Source organism: Oxyura jamaicensis, chromosome 3, assembly GCF_011077185.1.
Source record: "Oxyura jamaicensis isolate SHBP4307 breed ruddy duck chromosome 3, BPBGC_Ojam_1.0, whole genome shotgun sequence".
NCBI classification, from domain to species: Eukaryota; Metazoa; Chordata; class Aves; order Anseriformes; family Anatidae; genus Oxyura; species Oxyura jamaicensis.
The window spans coordinates 4,859,533-4,877,569 of NC_048895.1; the positions used below are offsets into that span (position 1 = coordinate 4,859,533).

Below are 18,037 nucleotides of genomic sequence, written 5' to 3' on the forward strand. Positions count from 1 at the left end.
TTTTTTTTTTTTTTTTTTTTTGGTAAGGATTGTCAGTAATGGCCAGAAACCCCAGTGAGCATTTCTAACCTAGGTCCTCCAGCTGAAGTCTTCTGCCCCCAAGATTTCTGAAGTCTTGTGCCACGGGTGGGCACAGTTTAACCAGGCCAGGAGACACTACCTGGTGGCAATGTATAAATGCCATTTGGTATAATATTTTTGAGAAGAAAATGCTGTGGGAAAAAACACTTTCTTCTTGTCGTTCAGGGCTTGATAAAGGGCACTCAGGGTGTTGCAAAACCTATCCTTGTCCATCATTTCACTAAGAAAACCTAACAATACTTAAAGTTGAGATCTATCAGCTGTGTTTGGACGCCTGCAAGGAGCACCTGGATCTGAAACTTTAGAAGCAGGTGTCGCTTGTTGAATACTCACTGGCTCAAAAAAACCCAACCCCAAACCAAAAAACCACTAAACCAAGAAAGAAGGAAAAGCAGGGAGCAGAGACAGGAAAGAAAGAAGAAATTAATCAGTCCGCTCAACTATACAAAGTTCAGGAGCAGGGAAATGAAGTTTCACAAAGGAGATTAACAAATATGCAGGGTCAGGTTTCCTAAAACCCAACATCTGTACCAGATCTCTTCAGCATGAACGTGGGTTTCTCCACCAGGAATTTAGCTGACGTGCAGGCTCGATCTGCAGGATGAAATGACACTGTGCTGGGGCTGACTCGAGCTGATGCACTGCTTCCCTCCTCGGTTTGGCAGAGCCTATGTGGAATTGCAGCACCAGGGATTACGGCCAGGTTAGCTTTGGTTTTGTTATCTCGGGTTCCCCACAACTGTGCGGTGGAAAGGCGACAAAGGTGTTACACCTGCTGCACAGCTGGTTTGGGGAGCTAAGTCTGGGTGGGCACATCCTGGTGCGTTCACACTGCACAGAGCGATACTAAATACACCTGTGTGTAATGTTGTCTGGCAAAGGTCCTCCTTCACTTGTGACCTCAGCCACATTGGCGCTGGAGACGTAGGAGGTTCTCGTGCAGGGGCCATGTTGCAAGTGCTTCACTGTTGTCTTCTGGGGCCTCGTGGAAACAAACGGGGAGACCGGTTCACTGAATAGACCGAGAGATGAAAAACTAGTAGGGGCAACTTCTCTCATGGCCAAGACAACGGATGACTGTGAGATTCAACTTACATTTAAAAGCAGAGAGGGGCAAACCTACAAGAAACTCTCGATAGCAGGTCCAGGCCTTCAGAGCAACCGCAAGCACACTTGTCCCTCCCAAGGCTCACCATCCTGACACAGAAAGCTCCCGGAGATAAAGCCTCGCCGGGCACACAGCACAGCCTACGCTCCAGGCACAGGCAGTAAGTGTTGAGGCAAGAAATGACTTTTTCCTGGCATGACCCACTGCAGATTGAACTGGAATGGCAATTAGAAGTTGAAGTGCTCATTTAATGTCAGTGATGTGTAAACTACGTTGCCATTGTTATTTTAGTGCTGATTTACATAATTGGCATACCCTGAAGTCACACTGCATGCACCTTCAGTTCATGCTAAAGACTTGCAGGAAGTCATAAAATTAAACATTATCTGTGCTGGAATGCAACGGACAGGCTGCCGAGGTGCAGAGGGCCTTCATATCGCCGCGTGGCACCGCACCTGCCGCGGCCATCCACAGGGAGCAGTGGGCACGGGGGAGCCTCAGCAGCCCTTGGGGTCACATCGCACTGGGGCATCCCCACAGTGAGGTTTTGGTGGTGGAGCTGAGGTCAGCCTAGCATGAGAGGAGGGCCAAGAGGCCCCAGCCCAAACGCGCCCAGGTCCTGCCTCAAAGTGGCAGTTCTCCCATGCTGAGAAGCCCTGAGACGGACGGAAGAGGCCGCTCCCAAAGGAGGAGCTGGTGATGGAGCCGTCTCGGTTGTTATTGCTATAAGTCCTCCTCCGCAGTACGTCGAGGTGTCCCGGGCTGGCCGTGGCTTTTTCAAATGAGGGCCCTGAGAGCTACGGGGCAGCACAGGACTGCTCCCCTCTATGGGCCAGCGGCTTTGGTATGGACCCCAAATTGCGGAGCATTGCCCTTGGCCCCACGCACAGCCCCGGCAGCAAAGGGAAGGCAGGGCAAAGGATGCAGCCCCGCCACGGCAGCAGGCACCACGGGGCGGGCTAGTAGCGACAAAAGGAAAAAGCAGTGCAGCTGGAACTAGGAGACGGGCCTGGGGGGGCGCGGGGCTGGGATCTGGGGGGCTGTGGGGTTGCGGGGCTGGAATCTGGGGGTTTGGGGGCAGGTGCCGCGGGCCAGAGGGGAGGAGAGCGGCGGTGGAGCCGCCGCCGTTCAGCCACTGGAGGGCAGCCACATCCAAAAAACCCGCGGCCCGCCAGGGGCCGGACCCGCAGCCGGCGCTTGCGGGGGCAGGCGGCCGGGAGGAGCGGAGCGGGGAGAAGAGGAGGGAGCGGGACTCGGCTCCCTGCCGGGCCTCGACGCCTCTCTCCGGGGGAGGAGAGCGGGGAAATCCCCGGGCTGCCCCGCGGCGAGCGGCGGGGAGCCGGACACGGAGAAGCGGGGAGACTGCCCCGGGGTCGGGGCCGCCGCTGCCGGGGGCCGGGGCCGCCGTCGGATGCGGCTTTGCGGGGCGCACGCGGCCCCTCGGCGGCGGCGGAGCCCGAGCTGCCCCGGGGCCAGGGGCGCACAGCGGGGCGAGGCCGGGCCGGGCCGCGTCCTAACGGGACCTGCCCTGTCCCTGTCCCCGTCCCCGTCCCGCGGCACGACCCGGGCCGGCTCAGCTCGGCACGGCCGGGCGAGGGAGGGAAGCGGGCGAGGGCGGAGGCGGGGAGGGCAGGAGCGAGGCCGGGAGGCGGCGCCTCCCTTAAAAGCCGTGCGGGGCCGCAGCCCGCTCCCACAGGGCGCCTGTGATTGGCGCCGGCCCCGAGCCGCCGGGGTCGTGACACCGCCGCCACAAAAAGCCCCGCGGCCCCGGCCGGCCCCGTCCATGGTGCGGCGCGGGGCGGGAGGCGGCCGCGCACCCGCCGCTGTCCCCTAGCGCAGCCGCTGCAGGCTGCTCTCCCCACCCTTTTTTTTTTTTTTTTTTTTTTTTCCTCCCCCCCCCCCCCCCCCCCCCCCCCTCCTTCTTTCTTTTTTAAGGGAGCGGAGAAAAGTGAAGCTTCGGCTCAATGGTGCTGCGAGAGTCCCGGTAAATGTCCATCTGTCCGGTGCGGGTGATGCAGAGGACGTTTTTCACAAGGAGCCTTTGAACTCCGTAGACACATAGGCACCCATTCACGGGCAGGCACACGCACACACACGCGAGGAGGAGGAGGAGGAAGAAGAAGAAAAAGAAGAAGCAACAACTTTTCGATTGCTGCTTTTAAAAGGGAGAAGCCCTTCCCTGGCCGGGACTTGCCTTCTGCCTCCCAAACCGGCTGCTAAAAGTATGTTTCTGGGGCGGACTGCACTTCAGGGAACTTCTGGTTTCTGCTCGGCAGCTGTAGAGGAGCAGCAGCGAAGTTCGGAGTAACACCAAGTGATGCGGGAAAAACACCCCGAGAGCAGAAAACCCTCCTGCAGACACAACCCCTGCTGCTGCACACAGGTATAGCTGGGGCGGTCGCAGAGCCGCTGCAAGCCTTCCCGCAGGATGACTCCGAGGGCCACGGCGGAGGTGCCGGCGCTCTGCAAGAGAGAGGGGGGCCGGGCCGCTAACGATAACCATAACGAGAGTAGTAACCCGGCGCCGAGTTTCACGGGGGAGAAGAACGTCCTGTGGGTTTGGCTGAGGACCTAGCAGGATTTGTATTTTCCTCCTTCCCCTTCTTGCGCTCCGCCGAGAGAAAATAACCCTGCCTTTCTCTCCGTCCGGGGGAAGCCGTGGCTCGGGGGGTGCCGAGCCGGCCCCGGGGCCGAGCCGAGCGGAGGGGGCAGCCCGGGGAGCCGTGCCGAGCCGGGAGCGCAGCGGGGAGGCGGCTTCGTGCAGGGCTCGCCCGGCCCGGCTCCCACCTGTGCCGCCCCGAGGGCAGCGGCCCGGCCCCTCGGTGCCCGCGGCCGGGCTGACAGCGGCCGCCCCGTCCCCAGCCCCCTGCCCCGGTTCGTGCTGCGGGGCGTCCCGTCCCGTCCCCTTCGCTCCCCCGTCGCGGGGACCCGAGGCCCTCCCGCCCCGACGGGGCTCCCCCAGCCGGGGTGGGACCCCCCTGCGGGCCGTGCCCCCCCTTCCCACCCCCCTTTAACCCCCCCCCCGCCCGCGCTGACTGCCTCCCATCGCCTCCTCCTCCTCCTCCCCCGCGCAGGTCCACGATGGGTGCCGCGACCCGCTCCCTCCTGGCGCTGCTGCTCTGCCGGGTGCTGCTGGGCGGCGCGGCCGGCCTCATGCCTCCCGGGGGCCGGCGGCGCCTCGGCGAGCCCGGCCGCGCCGCCCCGGCCGCGCAGCGCCCCGAGGAGCTCCTGGGCGAGTTCGAGCTGCGCCTGCTCCACATGTTCGGGCTGAAGCGGCGGCCCAGCCCCGGCAAGGACGTCGTCATCCCGCCCTACATGCTGGACCTCTACCGCCTGCACGCTGGCCAGCGGCTGGGGCAGCCGCCGGCGCTGGGCTACCCGCTGGAGAGGGCCGCCAGCCGCGCCAACACCGTGCGCAGCTTCCACCACGAAGGTAGGGGCGGCTGGGGGCGGTACGGGCGGGGGGGGGGCGGGGGGGGGGGGGGGGGGGGGGGGGGGTCCGCAGAGCCCCGCCGGGAGCGTCCCGGTGCTTTGTGTCCGGCCTGGGTGCTGTCAGCCCCGCCGCGGCAGGACCGGGCGCTCCCGCAGCTCTCGCTTCCAATTCGAAGCCTCCCCGAGTTTGCTAATCCCCGCCTAATCCCCGTGGGAGACGAGCGAAACCCTCGGCCGATCCATCCGAGGAGCCGTCGAGCCCCGGCCCCACACCACGCATCCCGTCGCTGCCTGCTGCTGGAGGCCCCTCGGCCCTAAGCGGTGGGCGCCCACCCACCCGCCGAGCTGGGCACCCAGCCCTGGCGGCACCTTTGGGCCCCTTGCCCCAGCCCTCCGTCGGTGCCTTTTCACCAGAGCAGCTCCCGTCGAGCAGCTCCTCGCCCGGGCCCACGGAGCCGGTGGCGCGCGTCGGTCGCGTGCTTGTTGGGAAACGTTTCCCCAGGTTGTAATCTTTCCTGGCTGTTAGTCTCCGGTGCTGGCATGCAGCGGGCTCGCTGGAAAAGCCATGAAAATGTGGTTTCCCCGCACTCCTGAGTGCGAAACTGGGGTGAAAAAAAGAAGTTCGCTAGGATGTAATGGGTTCGACGGGTAAAGAAGGTGGCCTCGGAGAAGCGGAGGTGGTATTTAGTGGAAAGCCCCATGGTGGGAAAGGAGGTGGATGGTGAAACGTAACCTCTCGCTCTAGCCTGTTTCCCTATGTGGAAAGTAAACACTCCGCAGTGAAGGGGGAAAAGCCAGCGTGTGGCTCGTTCCTTTTAAACCTGAGCACGGCAGGCATGGCGCTAAGCGAGAGAGGAGCTGAAAGGGCAACCTTTATAGTCTGTAGGCAGATACAAGAATGTTTGAGGTAGCAGTGTTGCAACAGACTCTTTTTGACATAAAAGCTATTCTCCAGTTTTCACAAAATGTAGAAAAAGTCAGCGTGAGTCCAATTTTTCATTGAGTTCTCCCTCTCGATTCATGACTTATTAAAGCAGGAGTTTTTGTGACTACTCAAAACTTCTGCTGTATTCCTGAAGTACTGGTCTGGTCCTGAAATGCCATAAAGCCGAGACTTACCTTATGCTGGAGGTCCTGCTGGAACCAGCAGGGAATGGTTATGTGACTAAGATCTGCTTGCACCAGTTCCTGCATCCCTTTAGAAGGTGCATGTTTCTCTGGGATGCTTAGCACCAGAATTAAAAGTCATGATTTTAGAGGGATTTCGCTGGGCAAAAACTTGCCGTGGTTTCAATGCCTGTAGCAGCAACATACCTCATAGCAACCCTAGATACATTGTACTCCCCCTGAAGTCCCATTCAAGTGTTTGTTGGCTGAAAGGGGGAATGGCATGGGGTTTAGGGATTTGTTTTGGTTTTGAAAACCTGTTGTTTCATCATCCCTTCACCGTCCATCCCCTTTAGCAGTTGAACCCTCCTGCCATTCTTTAAAGTCCTTTTGAGCAAACACTGGGGTGTGCTTCATGAAGCGCCTTTACAGATGTTGAGTTCACTGTCTCTAATTAAGACACAAAAATCCCTGCATCGAGATTAAATAAGTTACCTAAATTGAGGAGTTACAGTGTGCAGAATGGAGTTTAAGGGATTGACGTTAGAGCTGTATTCTCGAAAAATGCTGAAATAATTACCCTAAATCCTCAATCAGTTTTAATCAGGCCTCCGCTAACTATAGTGCTCGAGTTTTCTCACTGATGTCCTTGAATTCCAGCGTAATGCTTCATGTTCCTTGCCACTCATTATAACTACCTGGAATGCAAAGGGCACCAGCATTCAATCAAAGCGCATAACAATGAATGAAGCGTTCTTAACTTCATGCTATACATGCTTGCATAAATAAACAGAAAGACAAGGGAGACGGTATTTTCTGCCTGCGAGTCTTTCAGATCTTGTACGTCACGTGTGCGAACTGTCATTTGAAAGTTGCCAAGAGCAGACTAACTGAGGGGTTTGGTTGCTTGTCTCAGTTCCTGATTTTTTTTTTCTCTCTTTTCCCCCCTCCCTGTTTAATCAAATTAGAAGTTTTGGAAGAACTGCCAGAAACGAGTGGGAAAACAGCACGGCGTTTCTTCTTTAATTTAACTTCCATCCCTAATGAGGAGTCTATCACCTCAGCTGAACTCCAGATTTTTCGGAAACAGGTGCACGGAGCTTTTGAGAACAACAGCAGCTACCATCACCGTATTAATATTTATGAAATTATAAAGCCAGCCACAGCCACCTCTAAGGACCCTGTCACAAGACTTTTGGACACCAGGTTGGTGCATCATAATGCAAGTAAATGGGAAAGTTTTGATGTAACGCCAGCTGTTTTGAGGTGGATTGCACATGGACAACCTAATCATGGGTTTGTGGTAGAGGTGGTTCACTTGGACAAAGAGAACAGTGCCTCCAAGAGGCACGTTAGGATTAGCAGGTCTTTACATCAGGATGAAGATAGCTGGTCTCAGCTCAGGCCATTATTAGTAACGTTTGGGCATGATGGCAAGGGACACCCGCTTCATAAAAGAGAAAAGCGTCAAGTGAAACACAAACAGCGTAAACGCCACAAATACAGTTGCAAAAGGCATCCGTTATATGTGGACTTCAATGATGTGGGGTGGAATGACTGGATTGTTGCCCCGCCGGGGTATAGTGCCTTTTACTGCCACGGGGAATGTCCTTTTCCACTGGCAGACCATCTAAACTCAACAAACCATGCCATTGTTCAGACTTTGGTCAATTCAGTGAATTCCAAAATCCCCAAGGCTTGCTGTGTGCCGACAGAACTGAGTGCTATTTCAATGCTCTACCTTGATGAGAACGAAAAAGTTGTATTAAAGAACTATCAAGATATGGTTGTGGAGGGTTGTGGGTGCCGCTAACACAGCAAATATATTAGACAAATACAAAAAGAAAAAAAAAAAAAAGCTGACACTTTAATATTTCCCAATGAAGACTTTATTTATGTAATGAAATGGAAAGAAAAAAAAAACACAACTATTTTGAAAATATATTTATGTCTACGAAAAAGTTGGGAAAACAAATATTTTAATCAGAGAAATATTCCTTTAAAGATTTTAAATGTATTTTAGTTGTACATTTTATATGGGTTTAACCCCAGCACATGAAGTATAATGGTCAGATTCTTATTTTGTATTTATTTACTATTATAACCACTTTTTAGAAGAATAGCTAATTTGTATTTATATGTAATCAAAAAGAAAAAAATATAGGGTTTGTACATAATTTTCCAAAATTGTAGCTGTTTCAATTGTGTGTATTTAAGTTGAAAAGAATACATGGAAGGTTACTATGGCAAAGTGCATAGCACATTTGCTTTCTGCTGTGCTACTGTTAAGGTCACAAGTTCAAGTCCAGAAAAAAGTGGATAATCCACTCTGCTGACTTTCAAGATTATTATATTGTACAATTCTCAGGAATGCTGCAGGGTGGGCTGTCCAATCCATGAGAACTGGCATCCTCTTTAGGTGGAACATTTGGATAAGAACCAGACGTTGCTGATCTAGTATAAATACTGCTATTCCCAACTAATTTGCAGAGGGAATATAAGAAGGGCCAATAGAAGTCCTAGGGGAGGTGGGGGTGGGGGAAGACTGAGTCCTTTCTAGACCTACAGAAAAGTGAATGTTTGATGTTTCCTTTAAAAGTCCTTCCTTCAAAAGTCCTGGCCAAATATAAAATAATAAAAACTAAAATGTCATCTTTTTTTTTGTGATTATGTATGCTAAAGAGGAATAATTATCGTATTTGTTCTGGCCCTTGTCTTTAACAGTTGAAAAAGCGTTGCATACTTCCTCACCTCAGATGAGAGCTCACTTCTGTGGAGTGTAATAGTGAAATTAATCTTCAATTTTTGCCCTTCATACAACAGGTTGTTGTCATATGCAGCTTCCTATCAAACCTCAGCTGATGGTTTTGCTGTTGTGCAGATTAGCTTGTCTAAAGCTTTTTTTTTTTTTTTCCCAAAAATGTTTAAATCTACTTCAGATAATAAATCACAGAACTCTGCTATGTCTTTTTGAAAAGTCCAGTCTGTAAGAAAACGTGGTTCGCTTGTCCAACCATCACCAGGATAACTTGTGCTTACATCATTTTACTTTTCAAATTCTTTGTGCAAGGGGCAAAAGTGTGATTTGCAGTTGATGAACTGAGCATCAAAGCTAATACTTGTTGTGCCTGTTGTATGTCAAAGGACTGGTACAGCAGTCAGCTCACTGGTGGTGGAACATGGCATGAGCGTGCAGAGGCTGGGTTGCTTGTTGCATGAAAGTTTTGCTGACATAGTATGGCAGGGAAGTCGTTTAAAATGGCTTCTTGGTGATCTGCTGCAAAGTGCACCAAAGCCAGGAGCAGAATGAAATTGTGTTAAACTGCTAGTGGTAAGTCCATGCCTATGTCAGGAGCTCTCTGCCCTGTGTAGTGAACATGGAGTGACTCTGTGCTGACACTTCTGGAGACCTCAGAACCCCCTTGTGCTCCTTCGTGCCCTGAGGAATGGATCACTTTCTGGATTTGGTGAACCGAGGCAGCACGTTCTGATGCCACGTGTGCAGTTGTACCATTAGAGACCTCTCTAAATCAACTGGAAATCTGATTCTGGCTTACCACTAGTATAACCCTTTATTAACAGAAACCTTCTCCTCTTTGACATGGCTCTCCCCAAACTCCTTGCCAGCATCCTCTGGGTTACAGAAAAGGTACCAGTAGGCAGGCTTCTTGCTCAGAAAGGCTGACTTGGTGATGTCTTACAGGTGGTCTTAGAGAAAAGTTCACTTCCTCTACTGCTAATCATCAGAAAACACAATAGGCAGAGAGGATAGGAAAACTAACCCTAACTTCTTGTTGGCTGCTTCCATTTTTGTCTCATGAGCTCAGAAATATATTAGGCAAGATGTAAGCTTCTGTGGTGAGATAAAAACTTAATACATTCTTTGTAGCAGCAGTATTTTTAGTAACTAGTAGAGAGCAATCTGCTGCTGGGCAGTTTGGCTCTGTTCTCGTGTTATTGGTCATGCTGATACTACGTAGTAGCCTGCAAGTTTGCTGTGTGGTCGACCTCTCATTTGTGTTTTCAAGAAACCAGTGCTGTTTTGTTGGCTCATGTGTTGTTTTTAGGGTGGGAGTCCCTTGGTGCAGAGCTTTGGTTTGCCTTTTGCTTGTTAGGAAGGGCACGCCAGTTCTACTGGTGATGGGTGAGATGACGGCTGTCACTTTGGAAAGGTTGCGGGATGTGCCACAGCAAAGGTGCTGCAAGAATTTATTGGTTATTTGCCAGTTATTTACATGGTTGTGGCAGTCAAGTCACAGCGGCACTATCATACTCTATAACCCGTTTTTTCAAAAGCTGGACATAAAATGCTGACAAATCAGAGATTACACCATTTCTATGAGAAGGAAAGGTTTGATCCCAAGCCTGCTGGAACCAGTGAAGACCCCATGGCATGTCTAACCAGATCCTGAGCTCCAAGGTTGTCAGGCTTAAGTTTCATAGCTCCTAGCCCAGGGTGTGCAAGTAGGTTGAGGGAGGCTTTTTCCAGAGTGGCGACTGCTTTACATCTCCTCTAAGGCATGAGAACACGTTGATGGTAATCTTGTTTTAAAAAAATTGGCTACGGCGCTTGTCTATGCATGAGCAGGAGCTGGCTCATGGTGTGATGCTGCATTCCTTGTAAAGGCAAACTTCCTGTTGCTTGACAGAGAGTTGCATCCTTCGTAAAACACACCGTGAGGCCGACGGGTAATTGTAAACATAGGAAGATCCACTCCTGTAAGCATTTCTGTACCCGCGTAGTGTTAGTCACAGAATCGTCAGTTCCATACTGATCTTGAGGAGGAAATATGCATGCATCGAGCTCAGCAAGTCAACCGATTTCTGCAGAATTGGTTTCAAAGTATATCTTTAAATTCCTAACCCTTAAACTCTCTAGATTGGAGATGTGAGAGTGCTGCACTGAAGTATTTGAGTAGGATTTTTAAAGAAAGGAAACAAAACAGAGGCTTTCCTACACAGGTAGTAGAAAATCCTCTTACACCTCAGCTGGGTTCCTGAACTCTGCTAAATAGCGTTGGTGATCAGACAGCCCTCCTGAAAAATGTGGGCTTTCTGACATCTTCTAAGTCTGGTAATGACTGCTAAATAATCCTAAACACTAAAAGAATGCCGTTACCAAAATACTCTAGAAATTATTTTAGTTTGTTAGTACTTATTAGTGTTATGGCGCTCTAAAAGAAGAAATGAGCCTTTTTTTTTTTTTTTTTTTTTTTTCTCTCTTAAGAGGAGAAAAAGCAGAAGATCTAGAAGGCAAAACTGCCTTTGTTACCCTATAGCCTGTTTCCCCTAAACATGTTGCTTCTAGGCACTTAATATAGTCTATATAGGCAGAGATTGTGATAGATAATGTCACCCTTTGTGCATTTCAGATAAGCATCTCTCTAAACACAAATGTGATCAGCATCTCTCCTTGTCCTTTTGAGACTCAGTAACAGCTTTGTCGAGTGGCTTGATAATTTTTGCGCAAAATTCAGTTGGACTTCTGTGGTCAGCAGCATGTAAAAATGACGTGGGAAGATCTTCAGCTGAGGTAAGCTCTCCCGAGAGCATTGGCCATTTTCACCAAGCAGGATCCGTTCTGCTGCGCTAACCTGGGCTCGTCATAATCAGGCACTAAGACCTTTCCTGCTCATGTGGTAGTTGGGTTTGGGTGGCCACAGACTGTCGTATCACCTGCTTTCTCCCCTGCTAGGCAGGTAGAGGTCTTGCATTGGTGCAACCAGCGCTGATGAGGCTTGGAGAGGAACGTTATTTACTGTACTCTCAGCTTCGAAGATGGAGCTCATCTGGACTGCATTTATATTAGACACACTATGCTACACTATTAGAAGAGGATAATTATTGAACTATTTTATTATATAGCTATTCTGAAATTGTTGATTTTTTTTTTTTTATTGATTTCAGGAGGCAGCTAATTGCCATATGGCAGCTTGATGTTAATGTTTTATGAAGATCAGGAAACAAAAGTTTATGAAAAGCTTTTGTATAGTAACTGCAGAGTTTCAAGAACTGTTTTATACTTCCTGACAGTGCAGGTCTGGCTTAATGGTTTGTTTTTATTGCTTAAGAGTGTAAACCTTTCTTTAGCCGATGTGTGGAAATTATATCCTCATCCCGCATTACGCATTTCTCATTGCTCATTACTCATTCCCTGCTTTCATTTCTGCCATCTGTAATCAGAGCTTTACTGTTTCAACTGCATGCAAAATGCTCCTATCCTTTGCACAGTAAGATATATTTCTTTAGCACTCACCCACCACTTTTTTTTTTTTTTTAAAAAAAAAAAGAATGAAAAGAAATAAAAAAAAAAAAAGAAAGGGAAAAATGGAGGAAAAGCCTACTCTGTCTATATTGTTTTTCTCTGTTTTGGGTGGAGTCTGTCTTAGATTCTGGTTGCTAGATGGTTTCTGTAGTAACAAGCAGAGAAAAAAAAATCAAGAGTGAAAAGGCACTTTTAAAGGTGCCATATCTTGCCTGAAGTATTATTTATCTAATTATGGATATGGAATGCTTCTCTTCTCCTTTACATTAAGGCTACCTTTCCCCTTTCGGTAAGGCGCGCTGCTGCTATGAGAACTTGATTTGTTGTGTTCTTACGGTGCGAGAACATGAGAACCACAAGTCTTGTTCCCAGTTGACTTAAGCTGCTCAAAATGAGGATGAAAAGCCAAAGGCATTAAAATGTATTTTTAAATGTTCTAAACGGTTGTTACAGGCACAAACCACTTTGTTTTTTAGTTACATAGGAAAAAGAAGTTAGGTTCACAAGCTGGATTTTACATATGGTTGCTACAAGGAGGCTGTTGGATAAGAGTGGTGGTCTTTTATTTTATTAAGCTACTGTGTACAAGGAAAAAAAATCCCAGCTCCTTTAGAATACATATTTTACTCTGCTGCCCTTCTATTTTTTTTGTTTATTTCTAAGAGATTTTGCAGGTGTATGAGAAAGTAACGGTTTGTGTGTGTCTGCTCCATTGGACTTGCTTGGGCACACAAAGGATGCCAAAACTACTGTAAATTTGCTTCTTTCCCTTCTCTCTGGTGCTAATCCTTCATGAGCTATACTCCTGATAGCCTTGTCTGCAACAGGCAGTAGTGGTTTCCTAGGGTGGAAATTTCTTCTCTTTGGATTCTGGGCACCTGTCAGGGCCCTCGGGGGCTCTGGCAACCTTTGGTCTGCCAGCCTTGTGCAGTGGGCACTTAGAAGCAGGAGAAAAGCAGTGTGCCTGCTTTGCTGTCCTATTTGCAGAGAGAAATTTGTCCCTGCCTTCAGCGAGAATTTTAGTTTGGGAAGGCTCTGAAGGTTTGCACGCGCTGTTTGCAGCAGGAGACACCTGGGAGCAGTGGGGACCATGTTCGTAACTTGCCAGCAGTCTGAGGGCCAGAGCTCATTTGCTTCTGTATTTACATAGTGTTGTGAAGGCTCAGCTGTGCTGCCTGCCCGGGCTTGTATTGCCTTCGATAGATGAACAGCGGCTGAGAGCTGTTGGACTTCTCCAAAGCAATGAAACTTGCAGTGGGTCAGCTTGGCTCTCTGCTCGTAAGGCAGGGCAACGATGGGTTTTGCTCCCCACAGGTCATGCTCGTGGGGGCTTCTGCAGAACGTGTTTGGCTCTTGGTGCAGAAACTGGACTGGGTTAGGGCAGCAATTGGGTATATTGGCTGAGCTCCAGGAAAGAAACAGTTGTCTGGCTTTTTAGTTGGCAACAAGGCAGGGATTTCAGTGGGAAGAAGTTAGGGGTGAGGGAAGCGGGGAAAGGACTGCAGGCTTTTGAAGCTGAAAGTGTTAAAAGTTTCTGAAGTAACCTCAGGTAGAGAAATGAGAGCGGCAAATTGATAACAAAAGTTCAGGTTCCCACAACAGCTGGACTGTGGCAGATTTACAATTTAATGAGGCTGATAATCCCATTAGAGATTAAATTAAGAAGGTTTTTCTGGGAGATCACCAAGAAAATTATGAATATTGTACTGTAGCTTGGGTTGTAATGCCAAGGCAGTGGAGAGCTGACATGTACTTCTTGCACTGCAGGATGCTGCTTCATTCAGTGCGTCTCATTAAAACAAAGCATTCAACTCCAGCAGCGTTTCACTACAAACAGAGGCAAATGTATTATTATTATTATTACTATTATTTTTATTACTACTACTACTATTACTAGCATCATCATCCTGGAAACAACATGTAGATTAAAAGATGGAAATACCAACCAGATCTGCAAGTGAGCATAGCTCTACTGAGTTCATTCTCAGACAATCTGGCTCTTTTTATTAAAGCAAAGCCTCAGAAGGCAGGGAGAGCACATATGAAACAGAATGTATTTAAGGTAACTATTGAAATAACTCCAGTAGCTTGGAACTTTCACAAAAACATTTTTTTATGGCATCCTGCACACCCTAGTGATGGGAAAGTGTTGTATGGAATAATGACTCTGTAACCACAGACTTCAAAAGTGTAGAATGTCTGTGGCATGATGGAAATAGCTGTTTCCACATCAATAATATACACACAGGCATATTGAAGCTTAATTGCAAGGCCAGTGGTGATGGGAGGGGGAAGGGGATAGGATGTCTGACTGCCACCGCACCAAGCATGCGGGCTGAGCAGAATGCCTCTTCTTTACAGCCAGAAACAATGATTCATTTCATTATAATCTTGACTTTTGCATTTTTCTCATGACTTATTGATAACTTTGTATGGGACTTCATAGGCCGTTGGAGTTACTGACTTGTTAGGAATTGTGAAGAGAGACAGGGTATGTATTATTTCTGATAAACATTGCTCATTGACAGTTGTTTTAAATATTCAGTTTTAAGGGCAGTTCTGACACAACTTTTCTGCTTGCATTTTCTCTTTTCCATTGAAGGAAAAGATCTTGTACTTAAAAGGAGGCTCACGGTTTTAAGAGTCCAGCATCCTTGTGCATTTTTATGAAAAGTCCTGATCCTCCAGCTGACATCATAGTATTGACACGAAGGTGGTGCTGATGTCACAAACTGTTGTCGTTGGACCAGATCCTAATGCTCATGGAAGCTATTTTCCCAGCCCAGGCACTGTGAAAAAAATATAGGCCCAGTAGATTTAAGTGGAAAACGAGCAGCTTTGTACTGCAAAATATTATTGGCATTATTGATTGTCTTTTATTCCAGTTGTTCAAGGCCTAGGTTACTGGAATGGCAGGCAAGTCATCGTTTTATAGGTACTGCTTTCAGTGTACAGACCAGTGGCATCATGCATGCTTACTTTAAAGCATCCAGTGCTGGAATCCTGTGAGTATACCACAAAATCTGAGATCCTTACAAAGAAATTTCCTCACACTCTGGGGAGAAGCCTCAGAATGGCAGCTTGAGTCCCAAAAATCAGAGGGAAATGGAATTGAAGCTCTCCTTTTCTTAACTGCAGGTATTTTTAAAGTCCATCAACGTTTTTGGTTACTTAGGTTTAGCAATAGCCTACGTTCTGGATGATGTTATTACTGAGGGGAGGATCAAAGACTAATTGATTTATTTTCCTGGTCTGGTGATTTATTTTTATATTTTTACTTTTTTTTTTTTTAAGGAAATAGTTAATTGTTAACTACTTTTTGACAGGTTGGGCAAAGAATTCTCCCAGGTTTGCAAATGAAAAGGTTTTCATCTTTGAAAATATAACCCAAATGTACCCTAGAGGGCAGAGTCATTTAGAGAGAGATCCTAGACACCTGCTAAGTTACTGATTCATGCCCACTGCAGAGTTCCTTGGTGAGAAGGACCAACGCCTGGGAAACTGGAGTGGAGGGTGTGGGTGGAACTTTGGTGTTTGTTGGCAGCAAAGGTTGGGAAAGTGGTCTGTGACTCTCCCATATGCAGGTTCTGGGAAAAAAAAAAACAAAAAAAAACAAAAAAAAAACAACACTACCAAAACCAACCAAACAGCAACAACAACAACAAACAAACAAACAAAAACTCACCTTATTACAAAAAGACCAGTAATTTGTGATCAACTCTGTATAACCCAGCAGGCCATTCCACTGGCAGGTAGCTACTGCAGCTGCAGCTCTCACCTGTTGGAAAGTCTTAGCCTGTTTTTGTAGGTTTTTAAATTGAAGTAGTCTAACTTGTGTCTTATATCAAGGAAAATAAACCACGTGCTGCCCTTTCCAACAGCCTCCTCCTCTTGAGATCTTAGCCATGGGGTGGGTTACTGCCAACTCTTCCATCTAACTGGTGAGGAAAGTCTGTTGTTCTGTAAGCCTGAGCGTCTGGGAAAGATCTGGAATGTCTTTCCAGCTCCTCTTGTATGTGAGTACATCCTTCAGGGTTCAGGCTCCAGTCCTCTCTTTTTTTACCCCATTCATCTGAGGGGGAGGCGAAAAAAGGGTCAGATGCTGGGACACTTTGAAGAATGTGCCTTTACCAAGCTTTGGTTTTTCTCTCTTCCTGGAACTCTCATTATATGATCCTGGTTTTCTGAGCCAATTATTAGCCCAAGGCCAAATCCTTAACCTTGGGCTAGATAACAAAAGCACAGCTGAGGTGATCTCGACTACTTTAAAAAGGCTGTCTACTCTTTGATGCACTCAGAATGAGACGCATAATTCATTTTAGTTCCAAAGGTTGTTCTTAGCATGGGAAATTAGCAACCTCCGTGATAAAGAGTCAGCACGTTGAGTGTGTGTGTGTGCTTGATGTTGATCTCTGTGCTGCGCTGTGTTCCTCGTCCTGGAGGATGTTGGTGTGTCTAGGGAGAACCCGAGATTGAATACTATCTGGGGAGCTTTACTTTATGTAACTGCATCGGTTCATTCTAAGGCCCAAAGACTTGGTGCCAACAGTCGGAGGCTGTTTGGCAAGGGCAGCTTTCTGACTTACAGCTGGAAATGAGAGGAGTGCATAACCAGAGCGTATGCCCAAGAGAAATTAAGCTGAGGTCAGGTTTGTTAGTGGATATCAAAACTGGCTTATTAAGTGCAGCCCTGTTCTGTGCAAAGACTGCAGCGTCACGAGAGAGGCTGATGAGTGTCATTGAGTGCTAGCATCTGGCAGTGCTGCGTGCACAAGCTCTTCGGTCTGCATGGCGTGGAGGCTTCTCTGTCAGGGCCTTCCTGAGCTTTTCTTTGGGAGAGGGCTCTTCCACCAGATGCTCTGCTGCTGAAGTCATGCTCTGCTACTCTGAACATCTCTGAAGGTTTATTTTCTACTCTAATCCAGCACGCCTGGCAAGAAGCATGGCAGCACTGTTGGCTATAGTGTCAAGCAGGCCTTATCACGGAAGGTAGAGAATTCACAGCCAAGCCAATAGCAACAGGACTGGCTTTGGCAGGCGAGCCTGTTAAAAAGAGATGCTGCTAGTCAAATACTGCATCAGAAAAAAGGGCTGGTCTTAGCAGCAGGGCCACCAGACTAAGGACTGGAGAGACTGCAAACCTTACTCTGCTGCAGAGTTGCAGTGCACCATTGGAAGGGCCCCTCACTGTCTTTTTGTGCTAATCCTCAAATAGTTTCTCCCTGCCTCCTAAGTGTTTTCTAATGATACATACCTTAAGGAATTTAGAGATGCCCAAATGTACTGCTGTTTATCCTTTAGGGTAGAGATAGCTACATTAGATGGCATAATGACAGGTTTCGTCCGCTGGTAACAGGTTTGCATGCGAACCAGGTCTGGCCAGTATTAAATTGGAAAGCAAAGATGGCTTTGTGATTAAGGTGCTGGAGTGGGACGCTGGAAATCTGGGTTCAAGTTGTGGGTCAGCCATAAACTCCCTGTGTGACCTTGAGCAATATAATTATTCTGAGACTTCAAAGGTATCTAAACAATTTGGACACCCATTTTCCAGTCATTTTAATTAACTGGGATGCTTTGAAATGCTTAGCTTTAATCTCTCAGTGCCCAGAATTCTCATTTGTAAAGCCAGGATAATAGTATTTCCTTGCTCACGAAGAGGATGTGCGTGTTACTGACTGGGAAGTGTGCAACTGCTCCAAGTGTGGCAGATACAGAGCTTGCAGAGGGTTGAGCAGGAGGGAGCATGCTGGATTTTGCAGGCACGGGACTGAAAAATCTGGGGGTGCTTGGTACAGGGCAAACAGTCTATTTCAGTGAGACTTGTTTACACATGGTTATAAACTGGGGGATAGTTACTTACCATGATACATTGCCATCATATTGGGTTCACGGGGAGATAAATACTGCTGCAAATAAACTCCAATGAAAATATTTACTGGGGGGAACAGCTCATTTATTCAATATTTCATTTAGGTCCATAACAACATCTTGCCATTTCTTTAGTGTCCTGCCATTCTTTAATAGTGAATATTAAACTTTTACAA

At 48.1% G+C, this 18,037-nt stretch overlaps 1 protein-coding gene across 4 annotated transcripts in view; it reads left to right on the forward strand.

Moving 5' to 3' along the window:
- Window positions 1-18,037, forward strand: part of BMP2 (bone morphogenetic protein 2) — a 69,125-nt gene that overhangs the window by 5,119 nt on the left and 45,969 nt on the right. For 2 of the 4 annotated variants that reach the window (XM_035321394.1, XM_035321395.1), the window contains exons 2-4: window positions 3,125-3,572; window positions 4,264-4,622; window positions 6,697-6,934. In XM_035321394.1, coding sequence (XP_035177285.1) covers window positions 4,271-4,622; window positions 6,697-6,934 — 590 coding nt within the window. In that variant the 5' untranslated portion in view covers window positions 3,125-3,572; window positions 4,264-4,270. Of the gene's footprint in view, window positions 1-47; window positions 785-3,124; window positions 3,573-4,263; window positions 4,623-6,696; window positions 8,692-11,100; window positions 12,041-18,037 lie in introns of those variants that run through there. The other 2 variants (XM_035321396.1, XM_035321393.1) reach the window with 2 other exon arrangements.